The sequence below is a fragment of the Artibeus jamaicensis genome, unplaced genomic scaffold, assembly GCF_021234435.1.
Source record: "Artibeus jamaicensis isolate MK-2021 breed Jamaican fruit bat unplaced genomic scaffold, CSHL_Jam_final contig_1128, whole genome shotgun sequence".
NCBI lineage: Eukaryota > Metazoa > Chordata > Mammalia > Chiroptera > Phyllostomidae > Artibeus > Artibeus jamaicensis.
In genome coordinates, this window is record NW_026521220.1 from 2,543,119 (window position 1) to 2,566,299 (window position 23,181).

A 23,181-nucleotide genomic window follows, 5' to 3' on the forward strand; every position below is an offset into this window, starting at 1 on the left:
TGGTGCCCACCTAGAGCCATCTGCCCTGGTTGTGGGGGGGTCGGTCTGAGCAAGTGTGAGGCAGGCTTGGTAGGCTGCTGGGCAAGGTTTCCCCACCTGGAGAGGAGCCCCGAGAGATACCTTCTTCAGACTCCTGTCTATGGCGGGCAGCCTAGATCACGCAGCCCTGCAGAGAAGGCAGCCGCCAGGGCCCGGCCTCCAGGGCACCAGTGATGAGAGTCCAGGTGAAGCCCGGAGCTGGGCCGCTGCTGCTTCTCCTGGTGCCCCCTGGAGCCCTGCTCCCCACCAGACCTGGGGTCACAGAGCTGCCTTTCCAAGGAGCCTCTACTTGCTAGCTGTGGTCAAGCCTCAGCCTTTCAAGACTCCCCGGCTAACGGGAGCTCCTTGCCCACCCCTAGAAGCCAGTGTGCACCCAGGAGACCTTCCAGGAGCTGGGAGGCACAGGACACCCCCAGCAGCACCCCGGCCCCCATGGTCTACGGCCCCTGTCCAGAGTGAGGCCTGGGAAGGAGGCTCCCCTTTCCGGAGCTCCATCCCTCCCATCCCAGACAGGGCTGAGCAGGCAGGCCGGGCCAACCTGTTCTGAGCACCAGGCGCAGGCTCAGACGTGGCCCCCGGCTGCTCCGCAGGCACGCTAGATGGAAGAGGACATGGGACATTGTGCGGAGGTGTTCAGCAATGTCCCGCTCCACCCTGAGGCCCCGCATCCCTTCTCCACTGCCCGTGAGGAACAGCCTCCCTGGGGCCTGCTTCCAGACCGCTACCCGGGCGTGACTCCGTGGATTTCTCCACATTGGGCTATTTTCGTTTTTTGATTAATCAGTTCCTTACTGACCAAATTCCTCTGAGTTTTTGCAAATGGGCTTGTGTACTTACTCCCGGACTCTACATGCCTTTTCTCTAGATAGACAAGACGTGACTGCTATTAACCCAAGGTCTGAGAGAAACCCAAACCATGTGAACGGCCCAGCGACGCCCACGCCCCCTTCTTCCTGCGTGAGCCCTGCAGACAGGCCCGCCTGCACCCCGCCTCAGAGTGATTAATTAGCCAGCGATCTGCAACAACTCCTCTTCATGCCTAAATATTGTTTCAGCCTATCAGACTGTTAGTGCAGAGTAGGATAAATGACACCTCGGGTCTGGCGCACTGACCTGCAGGGCCTGCTGCTCATCCAGGCTCCAGACAGCCAGCGCCTTCTCCGCGGAGCCTGAGACGCCCCTGGCCTTCTGGGAGTCAAAGTCAAGGCCCATGACGGGCTCTGTGTGGCAGGCGATGCGGCTGCACACCTTCCGCTCGGAGACATCCCACAGGGCCACCGATCCATCCTCATAGCCGGCCAGGAGGAGTGGGCGGGAGCTGGAGTCAGCCTGCAGGGACAGCACAGGTCAGCTCCGGAAGGGTCCTGGTGCATTCTGGGGGCAAGGGACTTGAGAAATGGGCCATCTCTCCTGGGGGTGGCCCAGCTGGGGAGCTGTTTCCCATGTTCTTCACGTGGCAATACCAGTTCAGAGCTCTGCACACCCCCTGGATGGCCGACCCCATTGGTACAGGGCCTGCACGGGCTGGTGCTGGGGCACCCCAAGGACTGGGACTGGAGGGCACAGAGCTCTGGGCAGCTTGGCACGCCCTGACCTGACGCTGCCACACCCCTGCTCACCCGCCCAGGCCCCGCCAGGATCTCAGAGGGCTGCCGGGCCCTTTCTGAAGGCCTGAGACTCTTGACCACCCCTTGGTGGGGCCAGTCACCTGTCTACAGCCACCAACCAAAGAAAATTGTGAGCTCTTTGTCAATGAAAAATGAACTTTCTGTGCTTTGTCAACGTCACTGCGGAAGCCCCCCGCCCCCACCCCAATCCCTAGGCTGGGTGAGCTGCAGCAGCGCTGAGCTATTGTGATAAATGAGGGCACAGGTCAGAGGGCCTGCCCCCTGGGCAGACGCCTCGTTTATCTGGCCTCTGTATCAACTCCAGAAGAGCACTGCAGGATTCCAAGTCACCCTGGCACCGAGAGGGGCGACACCATGCTTGGTGCCCCGTCCTCAGAGACTACCAACAGGGAACACCGCCAGGACTGGTGCCCAGGTTGCCTCTGGACAAGGCGCACACTCTGGCTGATGCTTTCTGCCCTTCACTTGTCTCCGCATTCCCTGCAGGTTGCCTGGAGCTGGCCTCACGTGAGTGTGAGAAGTGACTGACCACATCCCCTCCAACTAAGCTCTGGCTGGGCCTGGCCCTCAGCCTCTGGATGGTCGGCGCTGAGAATGGGGGCCAGGGGCGGCTGGTCAGTGAGACTGCCCCTGGGTCACATGCACTTCGAGGACGGTCCACTGCTGGCGGGCAAGGATGGCATTGAGCAGAGCATCTGGGTCTCCCTCGGTGTGGGCGGACACAGGGCATCTCGCAGGCCCTGCTCGCCCACCTGCTGGAGCTGCTGTTCACGTGCCCACCCGGAGGGGCTCTGGGCCCAGACGCTGCACGTACTGTGTAGAGCCCCCCCACACGTTCCTGAGCGCTCAGAAAGAACCCTCCTCCGGCCACACAGGCAACCTGGTTTAACCAGAGGCACGAGGGTGTGTGAGTAACATGAATGGACACCACGTTCTCAACCCAGAAAGCAGAGCATTCCCCAAGCATCAGAGGGAAACTGAGGCTGTGGGTGGAGTACACGTGTGGGGCCCCGTTAGCAATAGGAGCCAGGGGAACCTGAGGCAGACCGGCTCTTGGATCTGGAGGAGACGGCTGTGCCAGGGACAAGGCACACAGCCCTGGGAACTATACGCGGCCACAGTGAACCCTCCCAGACCAGAGCTGGGCCAGTGGACACTTCTTACACGTCCCTGGAAATGCTGTACAGTCTTTTTTTCCTGTGATGTGTTTGCACAAACAAAAAACATACAGGAGGAGCCTAAGGAAGTGAATGGGGGTCCTGGGAGGGGGTCTGTGACATCCGTGCTCCTCCCTGAGGCCCTGTAAGCCGACTGCTACACTCCCGCTTGGGCTGCACAGTGTGAGCAGTGCCCAGACTGGCCCAAGACCACGATCCACGAGGGGCTGTGCAGCACCCCTCACCAGCTGTGCACAGAACCTGGTGGCTTCCACCACCAAGCAGCATGGGCTGGGGGGAGCGGAGCGTACAGGCTTCCCTGCAGCGTCCCTGATGGTACTGGTGCCCTTGCCCTGTAGTGCTATAACCGGGAAGAACCTCACTTTGACTCTTTTGGTATAAAATTTTTTACGCCGCTTGTTTCTGCAGTACAGAGTGCTTTAAGCAATGGTCAGGCCCTCTGCTCAGGCAGCTGCTCAGACAGCTGTGCCTCTCTAAAGCAGGCCTCCCCTGTGAGCTACCGATCTGGACCCAAGGCAGGGTGAGGGCTGGGTGAAAACAGCCCGGGTGTGCTGTCTGAACCCCAACCAGGAATTCGCACCAAGCCTCCGACCACGCCTGCCGGATCCCACCCCAGAGGCCGGCTACGAAGAACTCATCCGGGGCCCACTTGGGTCCATTGCCTTTGGGACAGCGCTCTGACGTGTCCCCATCCACACTGCCTTGGCCCAGCTTGTCCCTGGGCACATTCCTCCCTTGCCCAGGCCTCCTGACACTGCCGACATGTTTTTTTCTGTCCATCTCTACAGCCCAAGCCCGCACGACGACGACCGTGGCCTTTGGGTTCTGAGCACCTCAGCTAGCTCACCTCAGCTAGCTCAGGGGCTACTCACTACTGACCCGCCACTGAGGCATGACAGGGCGGCCAGAGCAGGAGCCAGACTGGCCTGCAGGGGCTCGCCCCACAGCTGCCGGGGGCCCGGATGTGGAGCCGCAGCCTGCAATCCCCACCTGCGCTGCACACCTCTCCAGTTTCTTTCCTAGCATGCGGGGTCCCTGCAGCCCCTCACCCCCACGACAGACTGCAGGGATGACAGTGCTCCTGTGGCCATGGACCTTTGGTGGCCACACCCATAGTGCCACACTGACCACCATGGGGTGAGGACCTTAAGTTACTATGAGGATTTGCTCCGTGACCCCTCCCGTTTGTGGTTGGGCCAGCCTGGAGGGACCCAGCAGACAGGTCCTGCCTGCAGCATCTCGAGGTGCTGTGGGGAGCCCCCAGCTCAGACAGGGCCCCAGCTCTGAAGTGGGGGTGAACAAGGCTAGATTCTGGTCCTGACGTTGTGCGAGATAATCATCACGACAGACAACACAGGTCAGCCTCCCTGAGGGCAGAAAAGAGAATGTCTCTGAAAGTTTCAAAAAAAAGCACCACTTCAGGCCATTCTGCTGTGCAGACTCATAAACCATAACCTGGACCTCCAGGTTTGGAGGGAAAAAGGGGGCATTTAAGATTAACACAGATTTTTCTTTCGTGTTGGATCCGTATCAACCAACAAAAACGTGATTTGTCCTCTGTCAACTATATTAATTACCTTAACAAGTTTGTACATCCCATTTCTACACATTTTTCTGCAGGAATTTTTACATGATTACGCAATGACGCCGCTTCCAGGGAGTGGAGAAGGAGCGGATGCAGCCCCCGACGTCCTGCCCAGGGCCACAGGCACCGTGCCGGCAGCAGCAGCGTCAGGGCAGCAGCGTCAGGGCCTCGGGGACATTTCCCATCAAGCTGGGCCGCAAACCTGCTGGCGCCGGGAGCTTAGTCACCCAGGTGACCCTCTGAGCCAAGCCTCCTCACCTCCGGGGCTCCTCTGAGGGACCGTGGCAGCAACAGCATGGAGATCCCTCACTGCCAAGTGGAAAGTTATTCTTCAGGGAAGTTTCTTCAGGGAAGAAACTATCGGGGAAGAAACTGCAGGAGGAAACCAACTACCAGAAAGGCGGGGGATCTCGCTGGTCCTTAGACGGCAGAAGGCTGGGGACCGGGTCTCCCGGGTGCCTGTCCCCACGAACCCTGCCGGTCATGCACACACCTTCAAACTGCCGGAGCCCATCTGCTCTAACTCCTGGGGAGAGTGCAAACGAGCACAGAGGCTCAAGGCAGGGGTCACCTGCACCCGATTCTGGACCGGCACAGGGCGGCCCTCAGAAGGTGCTGGCCAACTTGACAGGGCTGAGAAAACAGCCGTGGGCAGCACTCCCTAGATGGGCACTGGTCAGTGACCTGCTAACCCTGGGGTCTGCCACGGCCAAGACACTGCCCGGGGCTCTTTCTAAGTGAACATGCCAGACCATTTGCTCTGCCGTGCCAAACACAAGCGACCCAAAGAGTGGGCATGCGTGCTTTGAGCCAGTGTTGAGCTCTGGGGCGCTGGGGTCCAGCCTCCAGGGGAGCCAGGGCCTCTGGTGCAGGCACACAGGCCTGGGAGGATCCCTCCCCAGGCTTCAGAAGCAGAAACCCAACCTGCTGGGCCTGGGGACTGTGACCGTCCCCCTCGTCCCCTGGCCTCCCAGCTTCTGCTACCAGCCCCCGGGGAAGCCTCCTGACCCTCGCTAATCAGAAAGAACAGTTGAGAAAGAAGAAAACAGCAGTGGATCAGAAATTCCAAGTGTGGCTGTGGGGACAGTCAGCATATTAAGCCCACTCCTGCCTCTCTGAGGCAAAAAAGTCACAAAAAGGAGAATGCCAAGCACAGCCGGCTGTGCAGGCTTGCAGGGTTAGTCGGTACTTCCCTCCCAGCCCTGTGCAGGGCCACAGACCCGTGTGCGGAAAGGAGCAGAGCCCCTTCCCGGGAGGGGCCGTCTCAGCTGACCCATCTGTCTCTCTTCCCTGCACTGGCAGGGGTGCCCCCCCCCACCCCCAGTCCAGCCGGTGGAGGCCAGCACAAGCGACGTTTGCCCTGGGGCACTTTGCAGGAGCATCCTTCCAAGCAGCGTGAGGTAGCAGGGGCGGCCGGCGACAGGCTGCTCTGGAATCAGCAAGCACACATTCTCCCAAGGGGCTAATTGTCCTGCTGGTTCCAGGACAAACCAAACCCAGAGTGGGGCATGATTCAGGGCCTGGCGGGTGTGGCCGACAGGGCGTGGTTGACGTGCACCGGGCCTTACCTGCCACAGCTCCAGGCACATGGGCATGCCTGGCTTGGCATCTGCCTCTGGCTTCAGGGTGCACACTGACGTCTTGGATGGCATCTCCAGAATCTGAATCTGACAGTAAGAAAACAAGTTGATTTGGGCCGGCGCCAAGTTGAGTCTGTTCTATACAAACAAGAGAATTTTAAGGCGATTAGCCAAGACTGCTGCGAGTTTCTGTCTGCTCCTGGTAGGAACTTGGGAGCCCAGCCTCCTAATTAGGCCGCACAGGCTCATGGGCTCCAGTGCTACCAGCCTTGCGAAACCACACGCATGGCGTCATTCCCGAGTGACCGGCACATCCCTCCGAGTAGCATTCCCGCCCAGCGGCTGCCTCCAGCCTCTCTCAATTTTACCTCCTTGCTGAGCAGGAGGCCCGGCTCACTGAGCACTGCCACACCACAGCTCGCCCACTCTCCTGACCTCTGCTTGTTCCCGTTCCTGCTGTGGGTTTTCTATGGGAATGACTCTGCACTCTCAGGCACAGCCAATGGTACAAAGACTTGTACAGGGACCACTTGGGAAGCCACCACCCAGCCTAGGAAATAACCATGGTATGCACCATGGGAAGCTCTGTTTGGAGCCGGGTGGTACCCAGTACCGTTTTTTCCATCCTGGGTATCGCGGCTGTATTTAGTGTCACCTGAACTGGGCTGGCGGGTGTGCCTCACTGCCCTGCACAGCCAGCTCACATTTGGGCCTGTCCACTGACTTGGGACAGGCTCTGCCCCCAGCATCAGCAGGGGACAGCCAAGGCCACAGGGAACAGGCTCAGAAGCTGAAGTCCCACAGACTAGAACTGGGCTCCCAGCCATCTGCATCCCTCATGCCTGAGCTCCCTTATCTGCCCAGGAGGGACCAGGGTGCCACTCCTGCAGGGCCTGGAAGAGGAGAGGGGCTCTGATGAGACCCAGGCCCGCTGCTCTTTGTGGGGGGCTTGGGAGAGGGTTCAGCTGGCCCTTGGCTTTTCGTGCTGCACGCAGTTCCACTGGCATAGCAGCAACTAGCAGTCACTGTGGAAATTACACGCCACCCCTCACTGATATAGAGGCATCCTCTGATTTGCAGACGAGAAGTCTGGGTTCCAGAGGAGTCAAGGACATTGAGGAGACAGCTGGCCTATTGCCTGATTCCCAGAACACAGAACCCCCAGCACAGAGAACTAGAGGCAAGCTTGAGTTGTGCAAGTGTGGCCGAGCCGCTCTCCCTGACGCACAGAGAAGAACGGGCCTGAGTCCCAGGGTAAAGGCCTAAGTCTGAGTCCCAATTCTGCCACACATGTGCTGGGAACCATGTCTATGGCAGCTGTGGCAGGATGAAACACCGGTGTCATAGTCTGGTCCTGTCAGCTTCGAGGCCCTGCAACAGGGCCCGTGCCTGCCTCCATGCTTGGGTGGCACGCCCACAGGCCGGGGCTGCGGGTGCACTCTGGGCAGGGCTCTCACAGGCGGCTTGCAAAGCGACCTAGCACCAGCACTGCTAGGAAGGGTGAGTCCTGGGGCCCCTGCTGGTGCACACACATGCACGCATACATACACATGCATGCAAATACAAATCACTCACACATGCACACACACAAAGCACAGGCTCCCCATCACCATAGGGACAGCATATACCCCGGGTGAGTTGACCCTCCCTGTCCACAAAGGAGACAAAAAAAAAACAGAAGTGACATGGGCCATCGCTACTGTCATGAAATAAAACACTGCCAGAAAAAGGGCCCCTGAAATAACAAAGATGCCCAAGAAGCTCTAGCAAAATGAAAAGAAAGATAAAGACAATGTTGACAACCAAGACACAGTGGCAACAGGTGTGACCCAGAAGTAAAAAGAAAAGTGCAGAGGAAGGAGAAAGCCCTCGGAGGCCTTCTGTCTCTGTGGTGAGTGAACCAGCTCGGGACGGGCTCATCCCCTGAGAACCGCAGCCGACCACAGAGGCAGGCCTGCGCCCGGCCAGGGTGGCTCACCCAAGAGAGATGCTCTCCTCAGTGCCCACGCCTTGCGCACCCCAAGCCTGTACAAGGGCAACACGGCAGGCTGCAGCCGAGTGCCGGGCACCCCCGGCTGCTTCACAGAATCTGTGTGAGCTGCCTGCTGCGAGGGGTTGTCTGGAAAGACACAGACCACACTGTGGAGGCAGGACACTCGGCTGGTTCCAAGATGCTGAGTGGCTGGAGCGGGAAGAGGAAGCCACAGGAGAGGGATATTGCTGGAAAGACTGTACAGGTCTGCCCCTTGGGTAGCCTGGCACGCAGGTCCCCGGGTCAGTGAGGGATGGCTTGTCCTGACCTCTGGGCTCAGGAAGACCCCTCTGGTGGCAGTGAGAAGGGGCCCGAGAAGAAGGGAATGGGATGAGGGTGAGCTGTGCAGCAAATCTGCTCAGGTTGGCAGGAGAGGGGCCGAGGGGGGATGAGGACAGCCCTGAGGCCTGAGGTAGGGCTGTGGGAGGGAGGGAGGGGCAGGGGGACCAAGGAGCCTCAGTCCAAGGAGCAGGGCAGGCCCAGTGGCCTGTGCGTGGAGCCTCGGCAGTCACTGGTGAGCTTTCCATCTGGTGCTCAACTCCGACTTCTGTTACCAGAGGGGAAATGTTTGGTTTGAGCAAGCGTGGCCCCCCAGACGACCAAGTGGGGTGGAGGCACGTCCTGCCCTGGCACTGTCTGGGCACAGGCCAGAGATGCTTTTGCAGGGCCTCATCTGGGCAGATTCTAGGTGGGAGCATGGAAAATGACCATTTTCCCAGGATGTACGAGGTCTCTGGACTGGCAGCTCCTGAAAAATGAGGATGCTGCCAGAGCTGGGGGCCAGGAGGTTGGTTAAAATCAGCCACAAGTAGAAGGGATGAGGGGTCTTCAGGACTAGGCCTGGGAGAGGAGGGTGGGGCTGGAGGTGAGGGCAGCAGGAGGGACGACACAGGCCAGGAGTCCTGGGGAGGCTGAGGAGGAAGACAGCACCCAGTGCCCGGCCTCAGTGGGGGAGCTGGCTGGGTCTGCAGGCTGGTCTCGGCGTGTGCAGCGAAGGAGGGAGGCTGGGCTGCCCGGCCCCTGCCCTCCTGGGGGGAGCACACCTCTCTTTTCACAGTAATAAAGCTTTTAACAGAGTTTTGGCAAATTGGCAAGAGAAGTGTATGTAGCTCCTAATTGGTGATTTAAATGCAATCATGAACAAATAAATGCCTGTTCCTATCTCATTATTTATGAGCTGAGTGTGCTTTAAGACAAACGGCCCTTCCTGGGCGGGGGCCAAACCACCCGTTGTGTACAGGCCTCAGGTGCCTGCCCAGGGCTGCCTGCCGAGCAGGCTGTCCAGGCCAGCGGGGGACACCAGGAGAAGACAGGAGTGGGTGGTAGACAGAAGGCTCCCATTTCCTGTCCACCATCCCACCTCCACCTGCAGCGGGATCCCAGGCCATCCCAACACTTCTCACAAGAGTTTCTTCAGCTCTTCCAGGAGCTGGTGCCTCCAGCCACACCTCCTCCTCCACCAGGATTCCCGACCTCCAAGTCTCTGTCACACCCACTTCACCCTCTAGCCCCATCCTCTGATGCTACCCTGCTCACCTCTGCCCCTCTGTACTGCGGTTGCCACCCAGGTGCCAGCCCTTACCCCCCCCCCACCCCAGGTCCTAGTCCTGCCCATGGCCTCTCACACCAGGGCCCTGTTCTGCTCCCCAAAGGACTGCACTCCCCTCCTGTCCTGGCTCCCAGGCTCACTTCAGCTTTGCCAGGGCCTTGGTCTGTCTTCCACCACCTCCTGCTGGCCTGCTAGGGACCTGCTGGCACACATGCATGCTCCTGAGACTCTCCCCCAGTACCCCTGATAGCCTTGGCCTTGACACTTGTCCACCTGCACTGGGCTGGATGCCTGATTCTGCTACAGACACCAGTCACCCCTCTCACCACCAGGGCCATCTCACAGGTGACCAGGTGAATGCCCATCCCCAGGTCCTTGGAGCTGCGATCCAGCAGACAGACCCAGACCTGCCCCACAGCTCCCTGGGGGCCCGGGGCCAGCCCAGTGTTCCCGCAACCAGGTGCTGACAATGGGTGTGCCCACGTAGGGGAGACTCCAGGGACTTGCAAGAGGGGCTGGTGCTCACCTCATCACTGCCTCTCCCAGGCACTGCCAGAGTCCAGCGCTGTGGGCCTCTGGCCAGGAGGGAACCCTTGCAGAAGCCCACGCTCTCCAGGCCCACAGAGTCCACGATGGTGTTCCTGCCCTCCGCCAGGTCCCACAGGTGCAGCCTCAGGTCCCGGCCCTGACTGCAAAACCAAGCAGAGAGATGGGCCGTGAGCCTCCCTGCTGAGCAGACCACACATCCCACCTGTGCAAACATCCATATGCTGTCACCAACCTGAGGTCACAGAAAGGCAGGGGACACTTTCCAGAGAGGCTGATGTTCATGCCAGGTCACGTGGGGCTGGGGCACCTCAGCTGAGAATGGGCTTCTCAGCCCTGGCGTCCACATGTGTGCCTGTGTCTGTGACGCCAATGCCCAGCACACTTGTGCGCATCCCAGGGAAGCACCGCAGATGGAGGCCTGCTGCGGTTTTCCTGCCACTCCCCATGCGGCCAAAGAGAGTGCCCTCCACGCTTCCCCCCCTTTGTGCATTAACTTTGACCACTTGGCAACCCCACTCTCGGGTATTCTCCCAAGTGAGCTTAAAAACTGCATTCGCACTGAAGCCTGTACTCGAACAAGGCTCACAGCAGTCCTGTGCACAATGGCCCAGGCTGGAAACGGCTCTTTAGCAGGAGACTGGATGAGGAACTGCGGTGGGTCCGCACCAAGTGAGTCCACTCAGCAGGGCCACGTGCAACAACCTGCCTGAATCCCGTGTGCATCTTGCCAAGTGAAGGGAGCCAGAGGCAAAAGGCCACAGGCTGCATGATTCCAGTGGTATGACCTTGTAGAAGAGGTCGGGATGCAGGATGACAGGGCACTGCCCACTGAGGTGTGGCACAGGTCTCTGCAGGGTGAGGCCTGCTCTGTGTGGCCCTGGGTGGCCCAGACATGACTGTTGGCACCATGAAGCCCACAGATCTATGCCATGAAGAGCAAGCTTCACTGTGTACATGTCAAAAACAACAACCAGGACGCCAGGGTCCCGGGGTGAACTGCAGGCCGTGACAAATGTGGGGCGCACTGAATGCAGTGGGAGGGTGGACAGAGTCTGACCTGAGGTACTTGGGACAAGTGTGTCGGTTTGGTACTTATTGCAAGGTTAAAGACAAAACAACTGGACAGAAACACAGGACTCCAGCTTGTCCGCCTGTTTCCCACAGGGCTGTGGCTGGCAATTCTGAAACCTCTTTCTGTACACAGTAGGGTTGGACAGAGAAGTACGTAAGGTGGGGAGCGGGGCCCGGGTCTCTCCTGTCACAGAAAAGCAGTCACCAAGAGGCCTAGGGGAGGTGAGATGGACCCATAGTTCTGGATTCAAATCACAGATGCTGGTATAAATGCACATTTACCCCAAATCATATTCAGCTGGACAGACACAAAGGAGCACATGGGCTGTGCCTGAGAGGACTGGGAGCAACGACACTCCAGCAGGGATGAGTGTGCCTTGCACCCTGCTCTGCTCTCTTCCCCTTTCTTTAAAAAGAGGAGCCAGGTTTCAGCAGAAATGGCTGGAGTGTTGGGGAGGGGGTGAGGGGGGGAGGCCAAGAGGACTTCTGAGCATCTTGTGGCCAGAAAATAAGAAATACTTTTAAAATAAAATGAAGGATGGGGGCATACCCAAAGGACCCAGGCGCCAAAGCTGGAACCATCTGAGCAATAAAGAAATGACCACAGTGTGGAATCATAACTAAAGGATACACTAACTCTCCCTGAGCCCAGACTCATGAGGCAATGCATAAGTACGTGAAGAGGACACAAACCTACCTTACAGAACCCTAATTAAGGTAAAATGCTACCAAAAGTAGGAGTGCGGGACACATCAAGCCCCCGTGAGAATGCCCCAGTGGTGACTGTGGGGCAGGACTGACTGATGGATGCCAGCGAGGATCAGTGGCCGAAACCCGAGGAGAAACAGGGCAGGTGCAGGGCCTCAGAGTGTTTCTCAGATGCTCGCCACCCGCTGTGGAGGCCTGGACACAACTGCATGGTCTTTGACCTGCCTTAATCCTCACCTCCCTGTCCCTTGAGGAAGGTCCTTGCTGGACATAGGGACTCATCTCCAAGGAGGCCAGTAAGCAGAGGGAATGTCCCTGAAGGTAGGATGTCTGCAGACACACCCTGACCAGGCGACCAAGGTGACCCTCACCAGAGATGACTCCTGCAGACATCACAGACCCCAAGACGGTGGGATGAGACTCCTTGGCCTCTGCAGGTTCCCCCCTGAAAGGGCATTGGCCCACCTAGTCCTGAGAAACCACGAGGCAAACCCAACATGAGGGGCACCCTACGAAACTGCTGACCAGTCGCTCTCCCCAAGGGGCGAGGTCAGGAAAGACAAGGGGAAGAGAAGCAAGCCGAGACCGCAGGGGACTAGGGAGCCATGAGCACTTGGTGGGTCCCGGAGGAGAAAAGGATATTGTGGGGGACCAGAGAGCCTGCACAAGGCCCAGCGTCTCATTGCCGTGCTGCCACCAGTGCTGTGACAGACCTGCCCAGTCACAGGAGATGTTCTGGCCGCCAGGACTTGCTGCTGAGCAGAGCACTGCTCCCCCAGGCGGCCCACAGCCGCCCGGTCCCTGTCCAGAGCTCGACTCCATTTGGACAGCCCCCTGCTGGTGCTGAAATGCCTGAACATTTGGAGGACTAAGACTGACATGGAAGGACTGGGCTGCCACTGTGCTCTGCTGGACTGTGGGGGAGACAGGTGTGGCAGTGTCCTCAACACAGGACAGACCAGAGCCTAATGCCAGAGAGACACGTTCACACCAGAGGCGTCTGACTCACGGTCAAGATGGCAGTCATGCCGTAAGCAAAGGGCTGGCCTATTTTTAAGTCGCTTTTTATTTGGAATGTTTTGAATCCACAGAACAGTTGTGGGGACGGTAGGGCAACCTCCCACACCTCCGTCACTCGTCCCCTAATTGCTAACGCTGTACACATTCTCTCTTGGCCTGATGCCCATCACCCCAGATGATCCTTACTTGGGGAGAGCCGCACCCAGAAGCTCCTTGGCCCAGGTGGCAGTGGGGGTGGGGGTGCTTACTGCACTTGCATGAGTGCAGCCTGGAGTTCCTGAATGGCCCAGCGTGCACATACAGGACGTCCCACCCGTGGATACGGGGTCCACCTCGCAGACATGTGTGTGCCTGGCACCAGGAGGCCTTCCCGAGAGCCCTCTCCCCCCTTACCCACAGCGGGCCCAAGTGGACAACTCAGACCTCCACCGACCATAGAATACGGGCCATCCGGGTACACACATCCGTAGAACATGCACAGGAAAAGCCTGCTTACGGCGCTGCCCCTCGGTGGGTCTCAAACACAGCTGAGTGAGAAAGTCAGATGCACTGGAAGCTGTTCTGTATGGCTCTGCTTTTTTTGAGTTAAGAAAAAAACCATGCAGACAAAATGATTCTCTGCCTTTTGGAGCTGAACATTCAAACAGCATAGACAAGCAAGGCACAAGAGGCTGCTCCAGGGGGCAGGGCAGACAGCAGGCTGGTGGAGCTCTGCTTCCTGCTGGGGATGGTGACACAGGTGTCCACTCTGTGACAATACAGCAGTCTGCAAACTTGTTCTGTGCACTTTTCTGTGAGTACCTTACATCTCACAATAAAATAGGCAGGAGACATACCCACCCAGGTGGCTGTCGTAAGCACAGGTGTGTCCTGGAGTCTGTGGATGGGGCTAGGGGTGTCTGTGGAGCTGCCCTTGGGCTTTCTGAAGCCCTCTGTACAGCCTGGCGAAGGCCGGGGCCCTCGCTCCTCCCTTTCTGTCCTCCAGCCTCTCCTTGACATGAAAGCTCACCTTCCTCCTTCAAGAGCCACTTCGGAGACTTGGCTTCCAAACACAGCTGGGCACATGGGCTCTAGTGCAACGTAAATGCACCTGCGCATTCCAAGCACCTGCACGGTCTGCACTGGAGACCTCCCCACCCACAGGTCCCCTGCCTGGAGTGGGGCCACCAAAATGCCATCCCAACTGGAAGGAAGAATGCCATCCAATGTCCACTCACCAGGAGCTTGCCAGCCTGCACTGCACTGGACCAGATTTAGGTGGAGTGAAGTCTCAGAGTAGGGCGGCAGGCACCGAGCACTCACGGCCAGGGGCTCCCAGCTGACAGCCCAAGATGCCTGGGCCCTGGAAGAACAGGAGGCCCAGAAGGGCGTATACCTGAGCTGAAAATTCTGCAGGAACATTTATAAATGGCAGCTCCTGGTATAAGAAGCTCAGTGGGGCATTCAGACATTACAGCTGTTGTATTATCAGGGAAAGACCGACACTGTGAGGGCCCCATGCACCACATGTGGGCGGGGGGCATCTGGGCTGCCTGGCCTGGGAGACAAGGCCATGTGAAGGCTCCACACACACACACGTGTCTAGGGCCACAGCCTTCCAGAACACCTCTGGTCTCTCGGTCACCTCTGAGTCACCTTCAGGTTGACAGGAGCAACATAAGTCTGGCATAGAAGTGCTTTGCAGACCAGTGGAGTCCCAGCAGGCCTCGTGCTCTAGGCACTGGCTCCATGGTGCACAGGCAGATGCCCAGGCTCCAAGTCCAGCACAGGAGAGCAGGCCAGTCCTGAAGTGAGGGGCACAGAGCGTTCAGGAGAACAGCACTGTGATTCTGTGGATCCCTGGGCTGAGGCAGTCATCCCCGAATGGGGGTAGATGTCTGCATGACCCAAAATGAGGATCTGCTCTGGCAGCTAGGTAGGCATCGGACTCTCTGCACACTCCTGGTCTGAGCCCTGTCCTGTCCTCTCTCTCACCATGGGAAGCAGGGAAGCCCCTCCCAACTTGCTCTCTCCCCCACCTGCCCCTTCCTGTCACCTCCTAGCCCATTCCTGTCTGGAGTCCCCGGCCTGTCACCTCCACAAGGCCAAAGCAGCAGTGCAGAAACAGCACCTCACAGCACCTTGTGATACTCATAGGCTGGGCCCACCACAGCCTAGGCAAATGCCCTTGCTCCTGCCATTTCCTGCTGACCCCTGGCTGTCCAGCCCTGAGGGCCATAGACATGGGCAGTTATGTGATGGTCCCAGTGCCACTGGAGACCATCCACACACTGGAGGTGTGTGGAGCGTCTCCCTGACCAGCCCGGCGAACTTTAGGCTCAGGCTCTGTGTGCCGCCCTGGTGCCCAGTCTTCACCACCTTGAAGGAAGATGGATTCATGGTGAGGAAGAAGGTCACCTGGCAGAGTGGTGCCATGACACCAGAGCCCAGGGCCTGTAGGAGGGAAGCTGAGGCTCCTCCAACAAGAAGCTCAAGTTCAGCTTTGGGACCCCGGCTCCCACCACTGGGGAGCTGAAGCAGGCCAGGCAGGCTCTGCTCGGGCCACAGAGCTGTCCTACATGTTTATCAGGACCTCTGTAGCGGGCACCAGCCGGGACAGCACTCAGCACACCCTGTTCTGCTGTTGGAGGAAAGGCAGCCCAAGTGGCTGGGGGAGGCCATGAGGGCCTCCACCTGGCCCCCATGAGGGCCACACCTGGCTCCTTTGGGACTGCCACTGAGACCTACCTGAGGAGCTGGGGCCCCTGGGGCAGTGTCTGCAGCCAGATCACACACTGACCCCCGTGCCCATTCAGGGTGGCGAGTGCCCTCCGTGTCTGCAGGCTCCAGATGTGCACCAGACCATTCAGGGACCTGTTCAGGCAAGTACAGGCGCAGGGTCAGGAGGAAGCGTCAGCGGAGGGTGAACATGCCCAGCACACTCCACAGGGCTGGTCTGGAGGCCACACCGCTGATGGACCAGGTATTCTAGCTGCTTGAGATTTTAGCTCAGGCGAGAGTTCCAAATACCAACTTAAGTAAAAGTGGCACGTGCTCCTCCACCAAAGGGCCCACAAGAGCCTCTGAGGCCCCCTCAGGCAGGGCCTGCCTCTCAGCCGAGCGAGGGAGGGTTGCCACTGACAGTGCACCTCAGGTGGCACCTATAACAGCACGGGTGTGTGTCCCTGCGTCTCGAAGGGGGCGAGGCCCCAGGGGACAGCACATCGGGAGGGCTGTAAAAGTCTGTCTGGGCAACAGGCAGCCTGAGCCCCTCAGCAGAACCCCCAAACGAGCACCGAACTCATTGCTAGCAATCCAAAATTCACCCTGGGCTAGTCCCGGGGGTGGGTCCCCAGCACCTACTCACCCTGAGAGGAGGAGCGGGTGCCCCTGTCCCTGGGCACCTTCGAGGAAATGCAGCGCGTGCACTGCTGACTGGGTTCCTCGGAGGACAAACTCTGGGTCTGGTGGCAGGGACGGCCGGGCCGCCATGCTCGGTGGGGGTGCAGTCACCTGTGGACCAAGAGAGGGTATGCGAGTGACTGACCCACCTGTCTGCCTTCAGAAAGGCATCAGGAGGCCTCCCTGGACACTGCCTACCCCCTTCCACCTGCCTGTCAGCCTCCGCACCCAGCGGGCGCACCCTCGTTCCAACGCGTGTCATCCCGGCATCACACCTGCCCGCACAGAGCCCTCCACTGGCCTCTAGGAATTCCAGTCCGGCCAGAGGCTGCACCTTCTGGCTCCCTGTCTCCCCCTGGCCACTGGAGCGGCCCGCCTTGTCCAGGCTGGACAGAGGTAGTCCTGACTCTGGGCCTGGCTGAGTCCTACCTTTGGTTCAGGTCTCACTCCAGCTTCTCCTCCCTCAGGGACCATGCCCCATCTAACCCTCCCAGTGAATTCAGAGTGCAGGAGGTCCCAGGCTGCCAGAGGGGTGAGCAGGACCAGGAGATGGAGCGGAACCTCTTCCTCACAGGCGCTACAAATGCTGCCCGCTGTGCCTTGGGCCTGAACACCTACAATGGCTAATTGTCACTGCAACCCTTCAAGAAGGGTACCCTTCAACAGCACCCTCTACTGTTGGGGACAGGACAGTCCAGTGAGCTGCCCTAGGCTCCTGAGGCTCAGGTCTGGCATCCTCCAGAGCCAGCTGCTGCCAGAAGGGCAGAGGGGCAGAGGGGCTCATGCAGCAGTGCACGGGCGGGGGACTGAGTCGCCCTGCTGCTACCCAGGAGGGCTGCTATCGCAGATGAGAGACCCTTTCTCATATCGCCGGTCCTGTGTTTAAGGCCTGTTGGGGCTCATCCACCCCAAAGGAGACCACGCCTGGTACCCCACTAAGCCTACACTAACCACACAATCCTGCAGCGTCCCCAGAGGCCTGTGTCCTTTCATGCCACCTCAATCTCACAGGCAGCAAGGGACTCAACAGTGCAGGGGTGGCTGTTCCTCAGCAGTTGTGTGTGTGTGTGCTGGGAGGGGCAGAACCAGAAGTGGCCTGCTCCGACAGTCGGGGGGCACATTTGTCTGCTGGCAGGTCTGGGCTGGGCTGAGGATGCTGGACGCTGGGACAGCTCCCAACCCACTGCCTCCAGCCACAGAGCAGGGAGGTGCACCCAACCACGATGGCAGCCACAGCCGCCAGAAGGACCAGGGCGGGTGAGACGGGAAGGGTTCCTCCAGCAGGGAGCCTTGGCCAGGCGGCTGATGCCAGGGGTCGAGAGGGTTCCAGGCCCAGGGCGGAGGCCTGTGCAGAAGGGGTGACAGGCCGAGGCTGCATGGGCAGCAGGGGCAGCAGGGGTGTGGGCGCTAGTCCAGGACCCATGTCACCTGCACCCTCAACCAGCAAGCCCTGCACCTCCCCTCCTCAAAGCGCCAGGCCCTTTCCTTCTAGTCTGTCTTTGGAAGAGAGCCAGGAGCAGTTTGACTAAAGAAAAAGGTTTAAAACACCTAAGAAATACCACTGTTGAAGCAGCTGGGGACCCCACAGGGCTCTAGGTCACCTGAGAGCAGGGAGAGAGCAGCAACCAGAGCCTGGAGGCCACCAGGGCCTGTGCAAGGGGGCGGGGAGGACCCGGCCACAGACACCCACAGGAGGCCACTGCCAGCGCCCAACTGAGGTCTGGCCACCATGAAGCAAGCGGAAGCAGAGCTGGGTCCTAGATCCTAATGACTGAGGACGATACCCCAACTCCAGGGTCAAGGCCAGGAAGGGGTGGGCCCAGCCTCTGACTCCAAGGTGGACAGTCCCCCTTACTGGCCACTCTACCACTAGATTGTGCCTCTGTCACAGGGTTTTAAAGAGAAGGAAGGGGTCCCTAGGAACATACTTCACAAATAGCCAAGTCTCTGCTTCTCTCTTCCTCTCTCTCTCAACCTTTCCCACATTTGGGTAAAGGCCAACAGGCTCTTCCCAAACACAAGCATGGCCTCCAGTGGGGAGCAGAGGGACCCAACCCCACACTGCTTCATGACCATGGTCTCTGCTCTGGTATGGGACAAATAAGCCACCCTGGAGTGGCCACCCCGGCCCCGCTGGCGTGACGGGCACATGTAGAGGAGCAGCAGTTGGGCCCGCAGACTCTCTGCCTGCCTGCGCTGTGCCAGACCCTTGAGGGCAGCTGGTTGGTGACAGGCACAGGGGTACTGGGCCCCAGACTCAGAAAAACCCAAGAATGCCGGCCCTGCTAAAGCACCTCAGCCCAGGCGAAAGCCCCAGTTCAGGATGGGGGATCACCCCTCCACTTAGTCCAAGTCACAGAATCCAACGGGCCACCTTTGCAGGGCTCCCACGGCGCAGTCCTGACACGCACACACCCATGTTCCCACTCACGCACACGCACATACATACAAGGGGGCACCCCAAACACCCTGGAATTTATTTATAAAAAATTGTGTATTTATTCTCATGTTTAAACTTCAGTCACCTTCGAAGTGCTCTCCATCTCATGCAATACACCTATGGAGACTTTTTCTACTGCTCAAAACAGTTTTTGAACTTGTTAACTTTAACGCCTTTTAGTGCTTCTGCTGTTTTTTGTTTCACCTCTTCCACTTCAGCAAAACACTTCCCTTTGAAGAGTTTTTTCATTCAGAGAAACAAACAAACAAAAAGTTGCTTGGAGTGAGATCAAGTGAATAGGGAATGTGGGGCATGGGGGTCATGCCATTTGGGTCAAAAGCTGCTGAACACTCAGTGTGGTGTGGGCAGGTGCGCTCACAAATCACCCACAGCCAAATGTGTTGAAAGAGTCTTTAAAAATTTTTTACTGAAGCTGAACTCAGCCTCTCCCAACAACGCCAGTTGGTGCACTGACACCGATGGGCTCCTAGAACACTCACCTAGCACAGGAAGCCTATACTACAAGGGTCCTGCCCTCCAGAAGATAATTTGGGTTTTTGTGCGTACCCCATATACACACGTGCACACGCACACTTGTGGGCACACACAGACATGAGCACAGGCATGCACACACATACACACATGCGGTGCCAGCTAAAGCCCAGCCTGCACTTGCCCCCTGCTTGGGGCCCGAGAGGAATTTCCAGAACCTCACCAGCACAAGGCTCACTCTGCGGTGATGAAATCAAGTTCTCCTCCATTGTTTCCTCAGAAGTGCAGGGAATAAACCCGTCACGTTGTTACAACAACCAAAATGCTCCGGCCAAAATGATGCATCGGCAATTAAGGGCTCCATCATTCCAAGCAATTAAAATAAATGCTTTATTTGAAAACTAATTAATTCTAGCTACATATTTTTCCCATGACAATATCCAATGATTGCTTGATTTATGACATCTAATTATTCTTTATTTATCTAATTGAGAGTAATCGCATTATCCTATCTCCCCTGGCACCAGCCGCCCGGAGCGGAGGCCACAGCCCCTTGCGCAAGGCCGGTGCGATACGGCCAACGCCCCCTCCTTTCCCTGTTCTATCACTTGTCTCTTCCTCCCGGAGGGCGAAGGAACATGAAACTTAATCCACTGAGCACAACTCCGTATTCTGCCCGCTCTTCAAGATGTCAAAGAGAGACACATTCTTTTAAAAATTAAAAAGCAAGATAATCTGACACAATTTGCACGACTCTGACAGGCTTTCCAACTGATGCTACAAATGCCCCCGAAAGCCCTGAAGGCCCTCAGCCCACACATGGACGATGACAGCGTTCCCCAGTGTCTCCTCAGCAGCAGCAGCCTGGCAGGTCTCAGGGCTATCCCCTGAGAGGGGACTCAGCCTTCCCCCAGGTGTGGGGAGCAGTGGGCAGGTGCACTCACTCTCCCACTAAGGTCACAGCCTTGGGCAGGCCTACTGGCCTGCCAAGGACACCCCTCGTGGCAGAGGCAGGAGTGTGTACCCAAACAACCAGGCGCTGGTGGAAACCGGCCACAACCCATGGGGGCTGCATCAGCAGATGGAACCATGCGATTCAAGAGGCAGGTGCCCAGAGACCACAGCTCCTGACCTGACATTCTAGAGCTACTGGGGCTTCGTACCTCTGTGTGCCGCAGCCTGATCCACAGGCTGCCCTGTACTGAGTCACACCCCCTTTCCTTTTATTGCAACAGGACCCTGGTTCCATGAAGAAGCCTGGAAATTGAGAAAGAGCAGCAGAAGTGAGCCAAGTGGGGGGGGCACCCCCCAGCGACACTGCGCACTGCTCCAGCTCACTGGCTCCTGCCTCGTTGACTGTGCATGTGCGAGAGAGCAGGAACAGGCAGCACGGATTCTGGAAGTGCCTCAGACTTTCCACCTGGAAGCCCAGCCCCACACGAACCACCTCCAGCAGACCCCCAAGGCCCGAGTGTCCCACGGCCGCCCAGACTGGGGAGGCACCGCTTCCCGGCAGGATGCATGTCCTGACTGGCCCTCTCTCCCTTCCCAAAACAAATGAAAATGCTGATAAAGTTAAAAAAAACACAAAATCTTCAATACATCACTAAACTGATTTTCAAAAAGTCTGGAAGCTTCAGAGGATAAACATGAAGGGAAAAAGTCAAACCTAGGAAGGTCTGTGGGGCCTGAGGCTGGCTCCTGCCCTGGGGACATTTGCTGTACCGGTGACTTCGAGTTCCTGCTCTCAAGGCCCCTGGGCCCACGGAAGACAAAATGGAGGCCCCTCCCAAGGTTGGTAACCTCGAAGGAGCTTCTGCAGAAAGATGAGACCCCCACAGGGCCACATGCTCAGTGTTAGGCTAAACTGGAACTGAAGCTTCACCCAGGAATTGCCAAAATAGGTTTCAGCCCTAATTCACACCACCCTGGGAGGTCCCTAAAACTTCAGCCTGGGGAAGTCTCTCAGAAGGAGCCCACCTGCAACCCAGGTCTCAATGCATTCACAGACGCAGCCCTACAAAATGCAGGCTCGTAGTCGAAACTCATAAAAACAAACAAGGAAATACGGCACTATGAGTGAGAGCCATCGGAAAGTACAGGACGCAGAACTAGTGCCCCAAAGCAATGCACTCAGGAATATTTAAAATAAGAATGCTCAATGGTTTTTTGAAAAAGAGGGAACTAGAACTGTAAGTAGAGAGCAAGAGAATGTAAAAAATTAGCCATGAAATTTGAAAAAGGGCCCAACTGGGTGAAAAGGTTGCTGGGACACAGGTGATCTGCATGGTGCCAAGGTATTACTCTACTGATAATTTACTGATGGTAAAAGGAAAAGACTCCTTTACAATGGAGACATCTGGCTGTCATCACCTTCACCATCTGATCAAAACCGGCTCTGCCAATAGTAAACAAACTGACATCACTTATCACCCGAGGTGATGCAAGAAGACTCGGCGCCATCCCTGACCTCCCTCCGTGCCAAGGCTGTGCAGGAAACAAGCTGACACATCCAGATCATGGGGCTTGACAACCAGCTTGCACTTATCAAAAGGTCACGGTCAAGAAAACAACAATAGCAAAAAGCAGGGCAACTCTTCTGAATTAAGAGACTGAGGAGGCATCACAACCAAATGCAGTGTGGAAGCCTTGATTAGATCCTGGATGGAAAAGGGGGCGTCTACAGAGGAACCACTCTGGACAGCTGAGGAAATCCGAATATGGGCTGCAGATAATATGGAAGTATTGTTCATTTTCTTGGGAAGGATAATGGTATTTTATGTAGAAGGATGTCCCTGTTCCTTGGCTACAAAAGATAGATGTCATGATGTCTGCAATCTGTTGCAGATGTTTCAGTAAAAAGTTTCCTTTATCTCCGTCTACACGCAAGTGCACAGGCAGAGAGGTAAAGCCAATGCTGGAGGCAGCATAAAGCAACACCATCAGTCTGGAAAAGGATCTGGGACAACTCACGCAGCTCATGACTCAGCCATCCCACTCCTAGATCAACACCCTAAAGGAATTCTCACACGGGTACAAAAAGAGATTTGTACAAGAATGTTTATAGTGATTGTGTGCATAATAATTTAAAAAAATGAACCAGAACTACCCAAATGACCATCAACTGCAGAATGGGTAGCTTTGGTACATTCATACAGTAGAATATTCCACAAAGCTGAAAATAAATAAACTCCAGTCTCACATGGATGAAGCTCAAGATCCTAATTCTCATCAGGAGACATTAAAGAAGTAAAAGCCAGACTGAAAAATGACAACAAGAACAAGGCTACAGACGGAGAAAATTATTCATTAAAATGTATCTGATAAAGGGCTGGTACTCCAAATTTTATAGACGTCAATAAAAAACAAAAAATTAAAGTGATTCAAAAAGGCTAAACTTAGAGATAGACAAAGCTGTATCAGGCAAACAGAAACAATAAGAAAGCAGAGATTGAAACGCTGATATCGACAACGGTGAATTCTAGCCAAAAAGCATTCGATTGAACAAAACTAGACACTTTCTAATACTACAAGCTGAAATTCACAATGAATATATAACACTTATAAATATCTATGTAACAGAGATACCATCTTTGTAAAGCAAATATGAATATCTTAATAATAGAGATACCATCTTTACAAAAACCACAGGAGATACAAGGAGTCAGAAAAACTCACTAGTGGCTCTTGGCACCGCGCTAGTCAGACCCAGTTGACAACAGTACAGAGGAGAACAAAGACTCCTCAGGAAAGACGCTGTGGATTCAGAAAACACTCCACACTCTGATGACAGAGACCACGCCCGCTTCCCCACTGCACACGAGCATTGGTAAAAAAACAATTGTATATTGGGTGCCACAGAGAAAACACTAGTAAGTTCCATAAGTAAGAAATCTGATAAACAACATCCTATGACTGTAGTGCAATTA

General features: G+C 56.7%; 1 protein-coding gene across 5 annotated transcripts in view; it reads right to left on the minus strand.

The window, feature by feature from the left end:
- The window catches only part of GNB1L (G protein subunit beta 1 like), a 65,168-nt gene that overhangs the window by 18,991 nt on the left and 22,996 nt on the right, over nucleotides 1-23,181 (minus strand). For all 5 annotated transcript variants that reach the window (XR_008391532.1, XR_008391531.1, XR_008391533.1 and 2 more), the window contains exons 2-6: nucleotides 16,286-16,431; nucleotides 15,667-15,792; nucleotides 10,118-10,280; nucleotides 5,999-6,097; nucleotides 1,153-1,368 (exon numbers count right to left, since the gene is read on the minus strand). Coding sequence is in view for 1 of the 5 variants with exons in the window: in XM_037141494.2 (XP_036997389.2) it covers nucleotides 1,153-1,368; nucleotides 5,999-6,097; nucleotides 10,118-10,280; nucleotides 15,667-15,792; nucleotides 16,286-16,410 (729 nt within the window). In the remaining 4 variants the exon portion in view is untranslated. The remainder of the gene's footprint in view (nucleotides 1-1,152; nucleotides 1,369-5,998; nucleotides 6,098-10,117; nucleotides 10,281-15,666; nucleotides 15,793-16,285; nucleotides 16,432-23,181) is intronic.